This window comes from Arachis duranensis, chromosome 4, assembly GCF_000817695.3.
Source record: "Arachis duranensis cultivar V14167 chromosome 4, aradu.V14167.gnm2.J7QH, whole genome shotgun sequence".
NCBI classification, from domain to species: Eukaryota; Viridiplantae; Streptophyta; class Magnoliopsida; order Fabales; family Fabaceae; genus Arachis; species Arachis duranensis.
In genome coordinates this window covers 91,836,648-91,856,055 of record NC_029775.3, presented here as the reverse complement: position 1 = coordinate 91,856,055, position 19,408 = coordinate 91,836,648, and the positions used below count along the sequence as shown (strand labels likewise).

General features: G+C 37.2%; 1 protein-coding gene across 1 annotated transcript in view; it reads right to left on the bottom strand.

Annotated features, from left to right (window-relative positions):
* Nucleotides 1-659, bottom strand: part of LOC107484881 (uncharacterized) — a 45,667-nt gene extending 45,008 nt beyond the window's left edge. Inside the window, exon 1 of the mRNA XM_016105428.1 lies at nucleotides 475-659. Within this exon, the coding sequence (XP_015960914.1) occupies nucleotides 475-659 (185 nt within the window). The remainder of the gene's footprint in view (nucleotides 1-474) is intronic.
* Between the last annotated feature and the right edge of the window lie 18,749 nt (nucleotides 660-19,408).

The window sequence follows — 19,408 nt, the reverse complement described above, 5'->3', positions numbered from 1 at the left end:
TGACGTGTTTTGGGCGTTCAACTCCGGATAATGACGTTTTTCTGGCGTTTAACTCCGGACAGCAGCATGAACTTGGCGTTTAACGCCAAGTTACGTCGTCTATCCTCGCTCAAAGTATGGACTATTATATATTGCTGGAAAGCCCTGGATGTCTACTTTCCAACGCCGTTGAGAGCGCGTCAATTGGACTCCTGTAGCTCCAGAAAATCCATTTCGAGTGCAGGGAGGTCAGGATCCAACAGTATCAGCAGTCCTTTTTCAGCCTAAGTCAGATTTTTGCTCAGCTCCCTCAATTTCAGTCAGAAAATACCTGAAATCACAGAAAAACACACAAACTCATAGTAAAGTCCAGAAATATGATTTTTGCCTAAAAACCAATAATATTCTACTAAAAATTAATCAAAACATGCTAAAATCTACATGAAATTACCCCCAAAAAGCGTATAAAATATCCGCTCATCAGGTGTCTTGTACGCAGTCTGATAAGCCCAAAGCGCATCTGCAAGTCTAGCACTCCAATCCTTCCGATGAGGCTTCACAATATTCTCTAGTATGCGCTTGATCTCCCTATTGGACACCTCGGCTTGTCCATTGGTCTGGGGATGGTAAGCCACTGCCACCTTGTGAATGATTCCATGTTTCTTCAGTAAACCTGTCATTCTTCTGTTACAAAAATGAGAGCCTTGATCACTCACGATTGCTCATGGTGACCCAAAGCGACAAATAATATTATTCCTAACAAAAGAAACAATGACGTTAGCATCATCAGTATGAGTAGGAATTTCTTCCACCCATTTAGAAACATAATCAACAACTAACAAAATGTACAAGAAACCATTCGAGTTTGGAAATGGACCCATGAAGTCAATACTCCAAATATAAAAAATTTCACAAAACAACATAAGTTGTTGGGGCATCTCATCCCTCTTGGAAATATTTCCAAACCTTTGGCATTGGTGGCAAGAGTCACAGAAAATTTTAGCATCCTTAAAAAGTGTGGGCCACCAAAATTCGCAGTCTAAAATTTTTCCAGTAGTTCTTTGAGGGCCAAAGTGTTCACCACTCTCAGAAGAGTGGCAGGCATCCAAAATTGATTGGATTTCGGATTGTGTCACACACCTTCTAATTATTTGGTCTGCACCACATCTCTACAAATATGGGTCATCCCATATGTAATACTTGGACTCGCTTTTAAGCTTGTCCTTTTGATGCTTAGTAAAATTAGGAGGAAATGTACGACTAACCAAATAATTAGCTATAGGTGCATACCAAGGAACCACCCCAGATATTGCTTGCAAGCTATCTAGAAATGCATCATTGATAGGAGTTGACTCACTTTTAATATGTTCTAGACGACTCAAGTGGTCCGCCACTAAATTCTCAGAACCACTCATATCTTTGATTTCTAAGTCAAATTCTTGCAATAACAATATCCAACGGATTAACCTTGGTTTTGACTCTTTCTTAGCTAATAAATAATTTAAGGCTGCATGGTCTGAATATATTACCACCTTAGTTCCAAGTAAATAAGCTCAGAATTTATCCAGAGCAAAAAAAATAGCTAACAATTATTTTTCAGTGGTAGTATAATTAGACTGTGCACCATCTAGAGTTTTAGAAGCATAAGCAATAATATATGGATCCTTACCTTCGCGCTAAGCCAGCGCCGCTCCTACTGCATAGTTTGATGCGTCACACATGATCTCGAATGGCCTACTCCAGTCGGGCCCTCTTACAATAGGAGCTTGGGTCAAGGCAATCTTCATCTTGTCAAATGCCTCCATGCAATCTTCACTCAACTAGAACTCTACATCCTTTTGCAGCAGTCGGAACAAAGATAGTACAACCTTACTAAAGAGGGGTAAGGTAAACCAGAAATAACATCTACCTCTGTAGGATCAATAGATATACTAGTATTAGAAACAACATGGCCTAGAACAATACCTTGTTTTACCATAAAATGACATTTTTCAAAATTAAGTACAAGGTTTGAACTAGTACATCTTTTTAATACTCTAGCTAAACTATCCAAACGAAGGTTAAACGAATCACCATAAACACTAAAGTCATCCATAAAAACTTCCATACAATTCTCAAGAAGATCTGAGAAAATATTCATCATGCACCTTTGAAACGTAGCCGGTGCATTACATAAGCCAAAAGGCATTCATTTATATGCATACGTTCTAAAGAGGCATGTAAAAGTTGTTTTCTCCTGATCTTCTGGAGCAATATGGATTTGAAAATATCCAGTATAACCATCTAGAAAATAGTAGTGGGATTTACCTGACAAGCGATCAAGCATTTGATCAATGAAAGGAAATGGGTAGTGATCCTTGCGAGTGGCCTGGTTCAAGCGCTTATAGTCAATACACACTCTCCAGGAATTCTGCACTCTAGTAGCCATAAGTTCCCCATGCTCATTCTTCAGTGTTGTGACACCAGACTTCTTCGGAACCACCTACACTGGGCTAACCCATTCACTATCCGAGATAGGATAGATGATGTTAGTTTCAAGTAGTCGGGTCACTTCTTTCTTGACAACTTCCAAAATGGTAGGGTTCAACCGCCTTTGAGGTTGACGGATAGGCCTTGCTCCCTCCTCTAGAAAAATCCGGCGCTCACAGACTTGATGGCTTATACCTACTATGTCCGCCAAACTCCACCCAATAGCTTTCTTGTGTCTTCTAAGCACACTAAGCAAACACTCCTCTTGTTGGAAAGTAAGTTATTTTACAATTATGACCGGGAGCTTCTGATTATCGTCAAGATAGGCATACTTGAGGTGAGGTGGAAGGGGTTTCAACTCTATTTTCATCTCATGGCTTGGCAGTTGATCATTCGGAGCCATCGAAAGTAGCAAGGTGTCTTCAGTATCCTCGAGTGCTTCCCCACACTTGCACCTTGCTCCATGTTCTTTGCTTCTACTGCCTCTTGGTGAACTTCAGCCACAGTCTCATCAATAATGTCATACTGAAAGATGGATTGGTCTTCCAATGGGTGCTTGATAGCTTCATCAAGGTTGAAGCTCACTGCTATTCCATCTATCTCAAAAGAATAGGTACCTGAGAAGGCATCTAGTTTAAACTACGAAGTCTTCAAAAATGGTCTTCCAAGCAAGATAAATGAAGGTCTTCTTGAGTCACTAGGGGGCATCTCTAGGATGTAGAAGTCAATAAGAAACGTCAGCCCCTTAATGCTCACCAGGACGTCTTCCGCAATGCCAACCACCGAGATTATGCTCTTATCTGCCAAAACCAAACGTGCTATCGACCTTTTAAAGGATGGGAGCCTCAGAGCATCATATACAGATAATGGCATAATACTAAGACATGCACCTAAATCACACATACAGTTAATAAATTGAACACCCCCTATAGTACAAGTAACCATGCATGGACCGGGATCACCATATTTCTTCGGTATAGCACCCATAAGAGCAGAAATTGAGCTACCCAAAGAAATAGTTTCTAAATCATGTATCTTATCCTTATTCATGCATAAATCTTTTAGAAACTTAGCATATTTAGGCACTTGGCAAATAGCATAAAAAGGAGAATGGTTACCTCAACCTTTTTGAAGATCTCCACCATCTTGGGATCTAGCTCCACTTGCTTCTTAGTCCTCCTAGCAAGGTGTGAAAAAGGAATGGGAATGGCTTTTCTCACAACATCATCTTCCTTAGGTACTCTACTTCTTGGTTGAGCAACTTCTTCTTCAACCACATCTTGTACCTCATCCTCTTCTTCAACATCTTCTACCTCAACAATGTCTTCAACATGAATGTCTTCTCTTGAGCTTGGCTCCTTGGAACTCCTCTCTTGCAATGTAGTTCCGGACCTCAAAGTGATAGTATTGATTCCACCCTTGGGTTGGGTAAAGGTTGAAAGGGAAGTGTCCTAGAGCTTGAAGGTTGATTGTTGGGGGTAGAGGGTGGTTTCATTCATAATATGAGAGCTTGTAGAGTGGAGGTAAGACCGGTAAGGCTAGAGGTAAGTGAATTCTGAAGCTTTTTTTGTCCTTGAAAGATAGAACAGAGTGTTTCATCTTGGTTGGAGGAAGAAGGAGGGTAGGTAATTTGAGGGGCTTGTGATTGGTTGAATTGAGGTGCTTGGGCTTGCCTTTGGTGAGGTGCTCGGTATGGAGGGTTTTGTGGATACCAGTTCTGTTGATAGTTGTTGTTATTCCACCTTTAATTTCCACTGTTGTCTCTGCCTCCTTGGTTGTAGTTGTCCCTCCATCCTTGGTTAGAATTATCTCTCCATCCTTGGTTAGGATTATCTTGCCAACCTTGATTGTAACTACCAACCTTGATAGTTCCCTTGATTCGGACAGTTGTAATAGGCATTGGTGGCTTCCAAGGTGTTGTCTTCTTGGAGTTATGGACACTCATCAGTGTAGTGAGAGTAGCAAGCACAAATTCCATAAACTCTCTGAGGGACTAACTGTTGACATTGCTGCTGTGGAGGAGGAGGTTGTTGTTGATTCAGCTGGAGCTGCTTGAGTATATTGGTCATCTCTCCCAGAGTCTTAGTGAGAGCAGCGGTCTCACTACTGGGAGAAACTTCTGCAATAGCCTTGGGATGATTAGTCCTTTGCCTTGCATTACGGGTAGACTCAGCTAGATCGGTGATCAGTTGCCACGCTTCTGTCGCCGTCTTGTACTTCATCAGAGAGCCATTACTCGCAACATCTAATAGGGTCTTCTCTTGAGGCTTCATGCCTTGGCAAAAATAGCCAATCAACACCAACTGGTCAATCTTGTGGTGGGGACATGAGTCTAGGAGATTCCTGAAGCATTCCTAGTACTCGTAAAGAGTCTCTGATTCTCCTAGAATGACACAGGAAATCTCCTTCCTCAATCTATCTGTAACTTCTGCTGGAAAGAAATTGTCTAGGAACTCCCTTCTGAGCGAGTCCCAATTAGTAACAACAGCTTCCAGTTGAGTGTAGAACCACTCCTTAGCCTTTTCCTCCAGAGAAAATGGGAAGGCGTATAGCCAGATGACAGTCTCATCAACACCATGCCGCCTAGTAGTTGAGCAAGCTGTTTGAAAATCCCTAAGGTGTTTGATAGGCTCTTGAGCAGGTAAGCCATGGAACTTAGGCAGCAGATTGATCAGTGCGGTCTTCAGTTCAAAATCTGCAGTCAAATTCAGATGACGCGCTCGATATGGTTGTAGTGTAAAATCCGAAGCTCCCGCTTCCTTGAGAGTAATCCGTCTAGGCTCTGCCAAAGTATCTGTACTTAAATCAATAGAAGATGCGTCAATAAAATTAACAGGAGAGGAACTAGTTTCTTCCTCAAATGACACTTCAGATTTAACCTCAGATAAGACTGGTGAATTGGTAGAAACTCCTTCACCACCCTCAGAGGCTAACCGACGCCGAGCTCGCCTAATACGTGAAATAGTTTTTTCAATCTTAGGATCAAATGCGGCTTAGCTCGGATCTGGTAACGAATGCGTCATTCAATGAAAGAAACATATAGCTCATGGTAATAAAATATCTCAAGAAAATTAAATAATAAAAACTACTGATAAACAGAAAGAACACAAATAAAATAAAATAAAAATACAATTATGTAAATATAAAAATATTTACACCAACAAATAAATTAGCACACTGTTGCAACTCCCTGGCAACGGCGCCAAAAATTGATGGGTGAAAAAATGCCGGTATAAGAGTTTCTAAAAGTTGTTTTCTAAAATGGTGTTGCAAGCACAATCTTAACTGACAAAATTCTCACTCTCAATTTAATTTGTATCACAATTAAGATCAAATAACTAGGAGTAGAATTCTCAGGTCGTTTCTCAATGAGTTGACACTAGGTGCGATTTATTGGTCAGGAATTTTCTGAGGAATTTTTGAAGTGGAGAATGGAAAAATAAATGGTGAGAAATTAAAGCAATAAAAATGACAAAAGGTTTTATAAATTTGAAATAAAAGGCCTTGGCTAGGAGAAGATTAATCAAAGTTTCTATCCGTGTTGATTTTTCCAAGTATAATAGTAAAAAGTTGTTGCTCCCACTTAGTTATCCTCTAACTAATAAAGAAAAGTCAAGTAAGTGACACTAGCTCGGATTCACAAGTCCTAATCACTCCCAGAGAGGGATTAGAGTTAGTGAAAATTGAGTTAGCCAGCAATTTCCAATTACAGATTAATACTTGAGTATTCCAACTCAAGGATTACAATTAATCAACTCTAGAGCCAAGTTGGGAGCTCTACTCCATTAACATGAATGTCATTTTCACAAACATATTAAGGGAGTAGATATGAGACATGGCAATTAAAATAAATTAATAAAATTAAATTTAGTACTAATAATTAATTAAAAGAGATTCAACAAGTAATGGAATTAAATATAAAAATAGTTCTTTGCATTAATAAATTCAAAACTGACAAAATACAAACGTGAGTACCAATAACTAATGGAAAACAAATGAGTAGAGTGATAGAAAGGCAAACTATAACGACGAAGACTTCAATCGAGGGTAGTAGCAGCTCTCTCCAAATCCAATCCAAAAGCAGAACTAAGAAAGTACTAAGAACCCTAGGAGAAGTAGTGTTTTTCTCTCTCTAAAAATTCAAAAACTAAAAACAAAACTAAACTCAAAAGTAAAGTGAAGTGTCTCCTCAGTCCCAGCTACACCCTTACCTCTAGTCTGTGTTTTTGGGCTTGAAACTAGGTCCAACTCAACCCAAAAATTGCCCCCAGCGAGTTCTGATAGTGCAGCACGTGACGCTCTGTCACGCATACGCGTCAGCCACGCGTACGCGTCGCTGGTCATTTGCGCTTATCACGCGTACGCGTCGGCCAAGCGTACACGTCGCTGTGAAATGAGCAAATGCGCGCGCACACGTCAGCCATGCGTGCGTGTCACTGCTCGCTTGTAACCTCTTCAGTTTCTTGTGTTCTTTCCACTTTGACATGCTTCCTCTTCATCCTTTAAGCCATTCATGCCCTGTAAACCTGAAAACACTTGACAAATACATCACGGTATCGAATGGTAATAAAGGAGAATTAAAAATTAACAATTTAAAGGCTTAGGAAGTAAGTTTTCAATCATGGAACAAAATTAGGAAGGAATTGTAAAACCATGCATTTTGTATGAATAAGTGTATGAAGAATTGATAAAATCCACTCAATTTAGTACAAGATAAACCATAAAATAGTGGTTTATCACCAGTCTTCGCTTTGAATCCCGTATCTTTCAAAAGACACTTAATCTCATCCCATTTAGGGTTGTATGTTATGGTGATAAAGTAACTTGGGTTACCCGCATACTTGCAAATTGCAAAAGAATCTTTACAGTTATTAAACATGTATCTAAGTCTTCCAGTGAAGCTGCTAGGAAGGATTATCCTCTTCCCAATTGACACAGCATTTGCCTCTCCCCGAACCAAGACTCATATAGTGCATTATACTTGTCAACCCTTAGTTTTGGTTGATTGTGTCTAATGAAGCTAAGTCGTTCTGCCTTAATCATAGTATATGCATCAACTGAGAATTGCTGAAATAATCTCCATGATTATAAAAGTATTGGTGATTCATTGCATCACATTTGTATTCGGCATGTAAAAAACTCCCTCATGCTTATAATATTCCTTTTATTATTAGCATCAAGTCCATAACGAATGGATGTCTGGATGCCAACACTAAAACCATCTTCTCCGTAAGGGAATAATAACGGATATTGAAGAGCCAAATACAACGGATGTAGAACATCAATCCTTTGCAACTTGTTTGACATGAATTGTACTATAATATCCCTCTCAATAATTGAGTCATCAATGTCCCCTACAACTAAAATTGCAACATTAGACATAGTTGGTAAGTTATATACTCTTCCATCCTTATCCCGCTTTCTGATTAGCTTCAATTTGATTTTTGGGTTTGAGCCCTTTGCAAATCTATCTCTAGCAAATTGAAAGGTCTTTGCAAGAGGATTGTGCACATCTAACATCTCTTTAAAAATAGTCACAATCTGATAGTCAACAATATTTGATACTTTTATATAGCTGAAATTAGAACAAACGTGTTTGGTGCGCAAGAAGTGATTTCGTACAGCTTAACCGACAAGTGCACCGGGTCATCCAAATAATACCTCAAATGAGTACGGGTCGATCCCACAAGGATTGTCAGATTAAGCAAGCAATGGTTGTCTGGTTGGACTTAGTCAGGCAAATAAAAAGGGTTTGTTGATGGTAAAAATGCATAAACAATAGACAAGGAAATAAAGAAAGCAAATAAACAATTTGGTATGAAAACAGAGTGAGAAAACAGTTAAGGTCTCGGAGATGTTTGTCTTTTTGGATTAAAATGTCTTACCAGCTATTTTAACAATGAATGATTCATTCTATGGTAAGCTGTAATTGTCTAAACCCTAATCTCTTAGTGATTTAGCCTCCTCTAACCTTCATTAACCGTCACTCTCGTGGTCACTTAATTTCGATTAGAGGGTAAAGTTCAGAAAACTAGTTTAGCGCCATGAAAATCCTAATTACCTAAGACTAACAGGATTATATGTCACATATCCAAATTAGTTCATGCAATTAGTGATTTAAGAGGAATTATTTTTCAAGCTGTAGTTCAAGTGAGATAACTCTCTCGAGAATCACAAGAACTCATGTAGAAAAGGGTCATACTCTTGTTCCACCCAGTTCATAAGATTAAGAGTGAAAACAATCCTTAGAATTGAATCAAACATAAATTAAAATAGAAGAATAATAGTTCTAATCTATAGAAATAAATAGAGCTCCTAACCTTAACCAGCAGGTTTAGTTGGTCATGACTTACAGAGAAAACAGGGTTCTGAAAAGTGCGGACAGAAGAAGATCTCAAATACAAGTGATCTTTTCCTTTAAATACTAACCTAATAATAAATTGTAAACCTAAAAGATATTGTTTGTAAATAAAAATTATAAAAACAAAATAAAATAAAATTAAGAAGTGCTAAGTCCACTTGAAAGCCCAATAGAAGGTGACTTCGGCCTACTGCTGGCGTTTAACGCTAGATATGGACGTTAAATGCCCCAAGGGGAGTGCACGTTTCTGGCCTGAGTCTCCTACTGGTGCTAAACACCAGTTAGACACTTAGCGCCCAGGGTGGGTGCTGCCAGCATTTCTTCCTTTTAGCTCCAAACTCTGCCAAATTGCTCCGAATTTTACCTGAAATCATAAAAACACCAAAACAACTCAAAGTAGCATCCAAAGGGAATTTTTACACTAAAATCAAGCAAAACTAAATAAAATCTAACTAAAATCAACTAGAAAATGCTAGTAAAAAGGGTATAAGATGCTCACGCATCAATGTTGTATAATGTATTACACGTAGAGATGAACAATTATATTGCACTTTAAGCTGTGTGGATAATAAATTATTTTAACTACAGATTTATAACATTAAATAGGAATTACTTCATGGCAGTTACCCTGTTTTGCACTTCATTCTCAGTGTCATATATATACAATTGAGCAAACCTTGGCCTATTATTGTCAGAAGGAATTAAGCTTCCAATGGAATGGTAGTTTTGACCACTCAATGAAAAAGTTGGTGATGCTGACCCATTATTGATAGCATGATTGACTTTTCTAGCCATTGATGTAAATGAATAACATGGAGTTCGATTTTTTTATATTTTTTTGGAAGTACCTTGCTTTGAGGTTATTCATATTGCGTAGGTCCTGCAGAGTTTGTGGTACCATTTTTAGTATTGGTAGTTCTACTTTACCATCCATGCAACATAGTCCAAATTTTGGTATAATATTTCTCCTACTTTTTTATAGTCTCTTGCCTTTTCACATTGATGCATTGTAGTACAAACAACGGTGCATTGGATCACCTACATCCCACGCATCTGAAATTTGAAATGGCATGTTACATGATGATAAATTTCACATCTAAGTTTCATGTGTCAATATAAGTGAATTATATGCTAATTACATCTGCATGAATAGTAAATCTATCGTCAAACCTTCTTTGTGAAAAGCTGCTACATTGTGCACCAAGTGTTGACGGTCTTGATCTGTTGACAAATTTTTTGAACGGGGCAAAAATATATTAAAATACATTTTGTTGAACATTGATATATTTATATTTTGAGATACACAAAAAGTATCTATAATTTGAAACTAAAATTATGTATGTGCATTAGGAAAAAAAGAGTTAAAACAAAGAATATTAATTAAAATTTACTATAGAGGTTAACTTCTTTCAACTAATATAATTATTTTTTTAATTATTTTATTTATCTTAAATTTAAACTCTCAATTCTCTAAAAAATGAGAAATTTTACAATTTAAAAAAATTAATTAATATTAATATTGGTTAACTTAAAGTTGATTCTTATAATTTTTTTCTATTATTTAATATATACTTAATTTTTTTCTTCTCTCAATAAATTTTGAAAAAAAAAAGTTAAAGATTTCACTTATATTTTAAAAATTAAGTATCAGTTTAGTGATTAACTATAGTCATTAGCTAATTGACTAATTTTAAAAAGAACATTATCACTACTTATTATTTTGTTTATTTTACATTGTGATACTAAATTAAATTTAATATGATATACATAACTGCATATTAAATTTAACAAAATAACATAATTATCAACATAGTAATTTATAATTCAAGGTGGTGACAAAAATAATTTAAGAATTAGGTCAAATATATTCATTTATGTATAATTATTAACATTTGTTTTTTCATAACCTAGTGGGGGCAAGTGCCCCCTCTGGCTAAACTAGGTCTTCTTATAAGTATATTCTTTTTTAGATAGATAATATTTCCTATTTAAATAATGAACTAATGCACTAATAAATAGAAAGGTATTTACTTTCCAAATGAGCATAATAATGCTCCACGAAGTCAGAGTCTAGCCTAATGTTGCCAAAGACATCGGTTGCTGTATTATTAACGGTATCTTGTGGCCACCATGCTAACCTTTTGGTGATGAAATTTAAGGGTAAAATACAATTTAAAGGAGTTAGTTGGAGGACCTACTTTGATCTTCCTTCATTAAATAATTGGTATTTTGGGTACAATCTATTGTAGCTGATGCCTCGGGTGCTCCATAAGAAAGGTGTGTCTCCTGTGATAGTGATCCATTTTGCACATTCCCTGCAAGTTTAATACTTAATTATTATGATCCATCAATATAACATTCTACCACACAGATTTTACACCTAGGATGTAAAACAGAGGTGGCGAGGCGCTACGACCTCTAAAAGAAAATATATTTATATAATATAGCAAGGACATTTTCTTTCTAGGAGCCTTTGAAGAAAAGAGGGGTAAAGCAAAATTCGATAAAACGAAATGCGCAATGCTTACGAAGTGATAAGGTAACGAAACAAGATAGAGCAGGCTAACAAGATTATATCTTAAGAGTTCCAAAATACAGATAACAAAACTCAGGACTCGGCTCGCCAAGGTAAACTGGCATGAGCACAAAAGTATATCTAAACATATACATATATAGGAAACTCAAAAGAACCCAACATACAAAGTAATAGAGCCTGTTTCTCCAAAATAACCTCTAAGAGGAAGCTAATACATCAAATACATAAGCAGTGGAGATATTAAGCATCTAAATGAATACATATAACCAAAATAGAGCCCCAAACGATAAGGATCTTCGCTAATTAGAAGCTTCCAGCATGCCTCAGCGAGGTGTCACCTGTCCTACATCTGAAAACCACAAAATCTGCATGGGTGAGAATCAGAGGTTCTCAGCATGGTAACAGTACCCACATATCTAACATATAATGTCCTGGGAAAGCTGAAGGCAATCAGAGAACTTCTGACAATAGATTTAAACTTAAAACTAACATTTAAGATCATAAAATAAGGCAAGGTATCTAAAGAGTTCTAACTTATCTCAATTCGAACTTAACCCCTAAATCATCACCTTTCCTCCAATCCTCCGAAACTCCGATAGAACCTCATAGATAAACAAAACAGACAAAGTAAACACAAGTAGAAGGCAGGTACAACAAAAAGATCATATATCAACTAAGTATAGTAATTTCACAAAGACAATCCCAAATAATTCAAACTCAAACAAGAAAAATAAATGCGTACGATGCATGTTTTTTTTTACTGGCCGTGAGCTCATATGTCAGCTACTTTGCCAGAATCTGACACACCCGGCAGTTAACCCAAATATCGTCTCTCTATGCCTCCTCACTCTTGGGATATAGTGCTTGTTGCATTTTCTGGGATAAAGTGCTCCTACACTCTTGGGATATAGTTCCCGTCACACTCATAGGATATAGTGCCCGACACACTTTCTAGGATAAGGTGCTCCCACACTCTTGGGATATAGTGCCCATCACACTCATGGGATATAGTGCCCGACACACCTTACAACAAAGAGAAACTTACACATTCACATCATAAATGAAGTCTCAATCATCAGATTCATTCACAGTCATTCATAATCATTTTACAACCACTCATCATTGCTATGGCATCACATATAATTCTGTATTTACATTTTCCATATATAAGTCATCACTTACCAACCTTACTTCACCACCAAGATACCTCCTCTTCCATAGCTTCATCTCATTACTAGATTTACTACTAAGATCTAGAGCTAAAAGAGTGACAATAGAAGCTTAGAGGTTTGAAATTTTGTTTTAAAAACACAAAACTCATATTTGCTGAAAACTAGGTCATGTGTACGCATGAGTGTGCGTTTGGACCAAGTCGCGTACACATGCACACCAGGCAGAAACGACTGGCCGCGTATGAGGGAGTTCGCATACGCAAAAACCCTAGGTCACGTGTATGCGCGGGCCACGCTTATGTGTGAGCGTACATTTTTGCCCTTTTCGTCCGCGTATGGAATGTATGCGTACGCATACAATGCAGCAGCACCAAAAAGCTACTAAGTCCAGATTTTTCAGTTTGCACACTAAACTTTGATCGAGCATAACTTCCTCATTTTAAAACATTTTTACTCCGTTCTTCAAATGGCATAAACATCTTAGACCATATTTTATTTCTAAACAAGTTTGACACAAATCGGAGGTTCGGAGACCAAGTTATGCTCTTCCAAAGTTGGGCCAAAATCACAATTTTCACAAAATCAACCAAGCCTCATTTTTCAAACATACACTTTCCAAACCCCTTTAAATTCAACCAAAACCTTTCCAATTCAGCTTCAACCACATTTCAACTTCCTCATTCAATTCACAACACATCAATTATCTATTTTTATCAATCTTATCTCAATAATCCAAGTTCAACAATTCACAATATACATTCTCAATTACCAACCTTCCATTTTCATCTAACCCTAAAACCAAGACTTCCAACTCCACAATGTTCAACATACAAAACCAGTTATCCATATCAAGCACAATTTCAACTTCAAATCAACCCTTATACATACCAAATATCATCATACACAAATCACACGCATCATCAACAAAGACATCAATTCCACTTTCAAAAACCAATAACTACATAATCTATACAATCCATTATAACCAATCAACAACATCTCAAATTCAATTCCTATCCTAGGGTCTCTAGCCTAAGTTTTCACATTACATTACATTTTAGATACAGAAAACCAAAATCATACTTTGGCCGATTCCCTGCTCAACCCAGAACACCTCCAATTCACTTTTTTCTCAAGCTTTCAAGGCTTAACACCTCCTAAATAGATTTTCCAGCACCAAAAGTCTACTTTCAAGCTTCCAAAAACTCAATCAAGCTCCAAACCACTTACATACATATTACCTAACACACATCATAAACACCCACATATACAAACTCAACACCCAAACACAACAAATCAAATATTTCACTAGGGTTGAGAATTCTTACCATACCCAAGGATCAAAAGGGCAAGATTAAGCCTTTCTCTCAAGCTAATTGGATTCTATAACATTAAAGTGCTCAAAATCTCAACACTTTTACCTAAACCTGCAACAATTTTCTCCTTACCTTTGTCACTCATAATTTGTTCTGCTGCATCTGTAACATCCTAACTTTTAGCACGTCATGATCGTACCAAAAATAAGGCGTTATTAACTCGTTTTCCTTATTAACTATTTAATATTGAGCCTTTAGTTTGATGTCGCGTTTCAATTTTTAATAAAATGCCTGAAAATTTTATTTTTATTAATTAAAATCATATATCAGATATCACCAAGTAATAGTAATCACATAGTTATTACTAATAATAAATGCTATATAAATAAATTTAATATAAAACTCGAATACATTACCTATCCCTCTGGGTAAAATAAAATTCTAATCAATAAAGGCGAGGGAACTCTATAAAAATAACTTAACTTTTAAACAATTCCATCTATTCGTCCGCAGCCTCATACTGAGTCTTCGAACCTGTGTCACTGAAAGGGTGGAAGATTTTGGGGTAAGAACAAACCAGACGTTCTCAGTAAGGAATTGGAATGCCATAAAAGTAATGAATCAAATGCAAATAATTAACATACTCAAGGGAACTATAGTTTTATCAAACCTTTTGAAAATACTCTTGGTTTTACTTTAGCTAATTAATTACCTCTTTCAAAATCTCTATGCCCAAAACGAATTTTAAATCTAAGACTAGTCACATTAACCATTTCTCAGCCACATAATTAATTCTCAATCAAAACGTCAATTCCTAATCACATTGATACATTCACAAACTAATAGTATAAGCAAGAGATTCAGTTCAACATACAGGCAAGTCGCAATAAGACAAACAGCACAATCACAAAGAAGTAATACAAGCAAACACAATCAAATACATATGCGCAAACATTATGTTACATGCTTGTCCTAAGCAAGCCATGAGCTCATGTGTCGGTTGCCTACCCGCTCCCGACATTATCCGGGCTCGAGTCCCAGATATGGCTTTCCAGATGCATACAGTGTGCTTATGAGTCTTACGGCTAGGCCGCATACAGTGTGACTTTCAAATCAATGAGCTTACATCTGGAAAACAATTCTTAGTGTGTGGGCATCCCACTATACATTTGGCACTAAGGCCCAAACAAAGTCGCATCTGCTCTCTTGTGGCAGACATTCCTTTAATTAATATATTCCTTTAATCTTTGTTCTTTGCTCTCCTGTGGCAGAGATTCCTTTAATTATCTCTCTTTCCTTTACTTTTCGTTCTTCTTCTTTTCTTTCTTATCAAACCAAACTCAAAACATAATTTAAAGCAAAATTCCTTCTCAAAAGTTTGAGTTTAAAACATTATACTTTTCTTAATAAATCGAATTGAAAACAAAACTTTTTTCGTAATAAATCGAAATAAAATAATATTCTTAAATCAGATTTACTTTTAAATAACACTTTAAATAAATTTTAGAGTTTTATAAAAATTTGGCAACATTTCCTCTAAAATTTGGGCTATGCCACCCTTTTAAGGTCCCAACTAAACAATCTCTCAACCATTTCGAATATCAAATCCTTTGCTCTTGAATCAAACCAATAATTACTAATGAATCAAACTAATATTTTTCTCAACTCTTTTCAACAGTTTCAAATCCAAGTCACCCCGTAATATAATTGTATAACTCAAATTCTGAATACAGAATCCTTTGCTCAGTATGAGTAAGTGTACAAACTAGGTCTTTTCCAACATAGAATTATTTCTCAAATCAACAATCCAACCAAGACATTGACATAACCAAACTTTCCAGCATTAATTACAGCCTCAATTCAAACTCAGTTTATATTTCTCATTCAATAAGCAATACCAAATCTATCACCATTCACAACCACAACATAACAAATATTCATTATAACCAGCTAACAATATGAATTTCTAGCATTCCTAAACAATATGAAATCAAACACTTATTCATCAAATTCAATCACAAATACAATTCAAACTTATCATTCAGTTATTCCAAACAATCATAAATTATTTACAAATACCCACTAGACTTCCATGGCATAAAACAGATAATTTCAAAATAAAATCCCCTACCTCAAATGATCGAACCTGAAAGTTATAAAACACACAAAACACCCTTTTCTTTAGGCCTGCAGTAAAAGCAGCCATAATCACAGCTCTATTTCATCTTTACAGCGACAATGATAACTCTAAACACGACATGCAATCACCATAATTCAACCCTATAGCAAAAACACTGCAGAAACCTCAGTAATATTTAACAAAAAAGCGATAGAAGAGGTTTTGGAAGCAAGATAGCTTACTCTATTCAGAAAAAAACCAAGGAACGGAGCAACTGTAGCTTTGGTGATGATTTCCGGTGAGCTAAACAGTGGCAGAAGCTTGCGACGGTGGCAACTCCAGCAGTTTTGGCATCTCCGATCGACGGCAGCAGCGTTATGTCAGATTATAGAAACTCGGAGCAGAGGCAGAGTAGCGTCTTCTTCCATTGATTCTCGTGACGCTCCTCTTCTCTGTACACACAGTGGAAGTGGCTTCCTCTAGTGGCATAACATCGGTGACGAGCTTCACAGCGGCCGTTACTAACATGATGACGGCGGCTGAGCATAGCTCTTCCAGCTCGCGTCTTCTCCCTTCTCTCGACAGCACTGACGCGACTCGTGGCTCTGTAGACGGCGGCGACGGGGCGCAGGCTCTCTCTCTTCTTGTGCGCGACGACAGTAGCGACTCAGTGGAACGGTGGCGACGGCTCCACGGCGATGGTGAGGCAGCTAGGTTAGAAATCGCACCAACCGTGCGTTCGCGTTGCCTGCGCCGCATAGCTTATCCAGATCAGCCAAATATCATATCTTTTCTTCCCCAAATCCTAATTTTTCTTTTCCCTTCTTCTTTCTTTCTTCTTCCTTCCTTCCCTCTTCATTCTTTCCCACTTCTTACTTACTTTCCCCCCTTTCTTTTTCCACTCATCATCAAGGTTCTTCTCTTTCCTTCTTCTCTCTTTACTTTTCCATTTATTATTTTTATTTTCTTCTTCTTTTTCTTTTTTCCTTTCATTATCTATGTTTTCTTTTTCTTTTTAAACCCTTTTTATTGGTGTTGGAAATTTATTTGGGTCTTTATTCTCTATATTTCGATTGTGGATTATTAAGGATTTGTTTGACAATTATATTACTTTTCATGGGATTGCTTGCATGTTCAAATTTCTTACTTTCAAAAACATATTTACCATGCATGCTATGTGTTTGTGAAAAAGCCCGTCTGGTATTGTGCACTATTTTTAGAATTCTTTTATTCTACTACTCTAAATGCTTGCTTTTCACAAAATCCCTTTTATATTTTATTGATTAAATATAATTGTCAAATACAAACATATTGTTAGTTTGAAAGGGTTGATAATCTTACTTGGACATTTAATGCTTGATCTATGCTACTCATGCCTTTGCCGGCATGCCAATAAACATCTTACATCTAATTGTCATTACATGCACTTGTTATATTTCTATTGATGAACTTTCACATGTAGTCATGACCATGTGTTAACGACATCCTTCTTTACCGTGCATTGATTATCACCGATACCATCCCCTTCCTTGCTATAACCCTTCTTTTAAAAAGTTACTTTCTTTTTCCCTTTTTAGGATGGCCACCAAGAAAGGCAAGGAGAAAGCTACTCCCAAACTACCAACAAAGAGAGGAACAAAAAGAGCATTAGTGGTAGAGTCATCTTCAACAGCGGTTAAACCCTCAACAAAATGAATCAAGAGGATCATCAAGGTCGATGAAAAAGAGAAAGCCTTTCCAGTAAAGGACACTGCACGGTTCACTAACCGCTACTGTGAGCAGATGTTCCCCATTCTGGCGGAGAGGAACTATAACAATGAGCACCTTCTCATCCTCCCGACCCAAATTGCTGAATTAGTTGAGCCCAGCATTGAGCGGAGACAATGGGGATTCCTACAGAGACAGCCATAACAAGTTAATCTATCATGGGTAGTTAAATTCTACTCTAACTTTCACTTGCCAACCCTACAGTCTGTCTATGTCCGTCAGAAGCAAGTCCCCATCACAAAAGAGGCCATTCAAAAAGCTTTAGATCTTCCCCCTGCTCTAGAAGGATTGGACGTATTTCAAGAAGCCTCACTCAAGCGCCAGACATACCAATTTGACTGTGACGATGTTCTCAGAGTTATCACACAACCTGGCAGCAGATGGATTTATGGATACCATCGATCCCAACCAAAAGGGATACCGGCTTCTGCACTTACCTTGGAGGCTTGAGTATGGGCACAAATTATGTCCCATTACATCTTTTCAAGCACTCATGAGTCTTCTTTCACTGCAGACATGGCTGTTCTACTCTGGTGTATCATTACAGACTAGCCTCTAAACTTACCAAGACACATTTGGAATGCCATGGGACACGTACAAATTACGGGAAACTTACCTTTTTCTGCTTTAGTTTTGGATCTAGTCTCAGCAGCCAGAGTCTCATACAGAGCTGGAGACACCAGCGCCATGCTTCCACAGAGTGATCAGTACGTTCTTAACGGGAAATATATCAGACCTCCAGCAGCCACTATCAGCCAACCTGCAGAACAGGCTGAAGACATTTCTCCCACAAGCACCTTCAACAAGTCAGCTGCTCCATCAGATACTGGAGAGGTTGGACCGACAAGAGCAGAAAGCGAAGCTAAGGGAGCGTCGTAACCAGCGCCGATTCACATACCTCAAGGAGCTATTCACAGAAAACCATAGACCTGACAAAGACCCAGACACTCCAAACTCCACTTCATTTACCAGCACAGGGAGCCATAACGGTCCCGACTATGGAGATACTGCTACCAGCCCCCCTTTGCTCCTGACAGATGGCACCGAGGACGGTGCAAAGCCTTAAGTATGGGGAGGTCGGTCAGTACCTGACTTTCGGAGGTAACTTCTCTTTCCTAATATCAATAAAGTAGGATATTTAATTATTTTTCCTTTGATTAGGATAGGATAGATCATTAGATTGTTTAATAATAGGTTATTTGCATGCATGTTCTATTTGGTTGAAATATAATGAGTTTCTTTTTAAGACCATATTTTTGAAAAATTTCACTAATTTAAATCAAAACTTTTTGTTTTAAATTTGTTTGAAGTTGTATTTGGAACATGGTTTTTTTAGCTAAAGAACACACAACCCGTGAGATTTTGAGCTTATTTATATGGTTACATTATTTAACCATAAACATTTCATTCTTGTGTGTTTACTTCTCTATGATTGTAATTTATATTTTGTTTCATCCTATATGTCCAATGCTTAATGTGTTATATGCATGCATATGATTGAGGCCATTACATGTTTAGCTCACTTATCCCAAATGAGCCTACCCCTTAAATCACTCTTGTCAGCCACTTTGAGCCTTTTAAACCCCATTTGTTCTATATTTTACCACATCACTAGCCTTAAGCAGAAAAATAATATAATTATCCCAAATTAAATCTTTTGTTAGCTTAAGATAGAGACTGTGTGTTAAT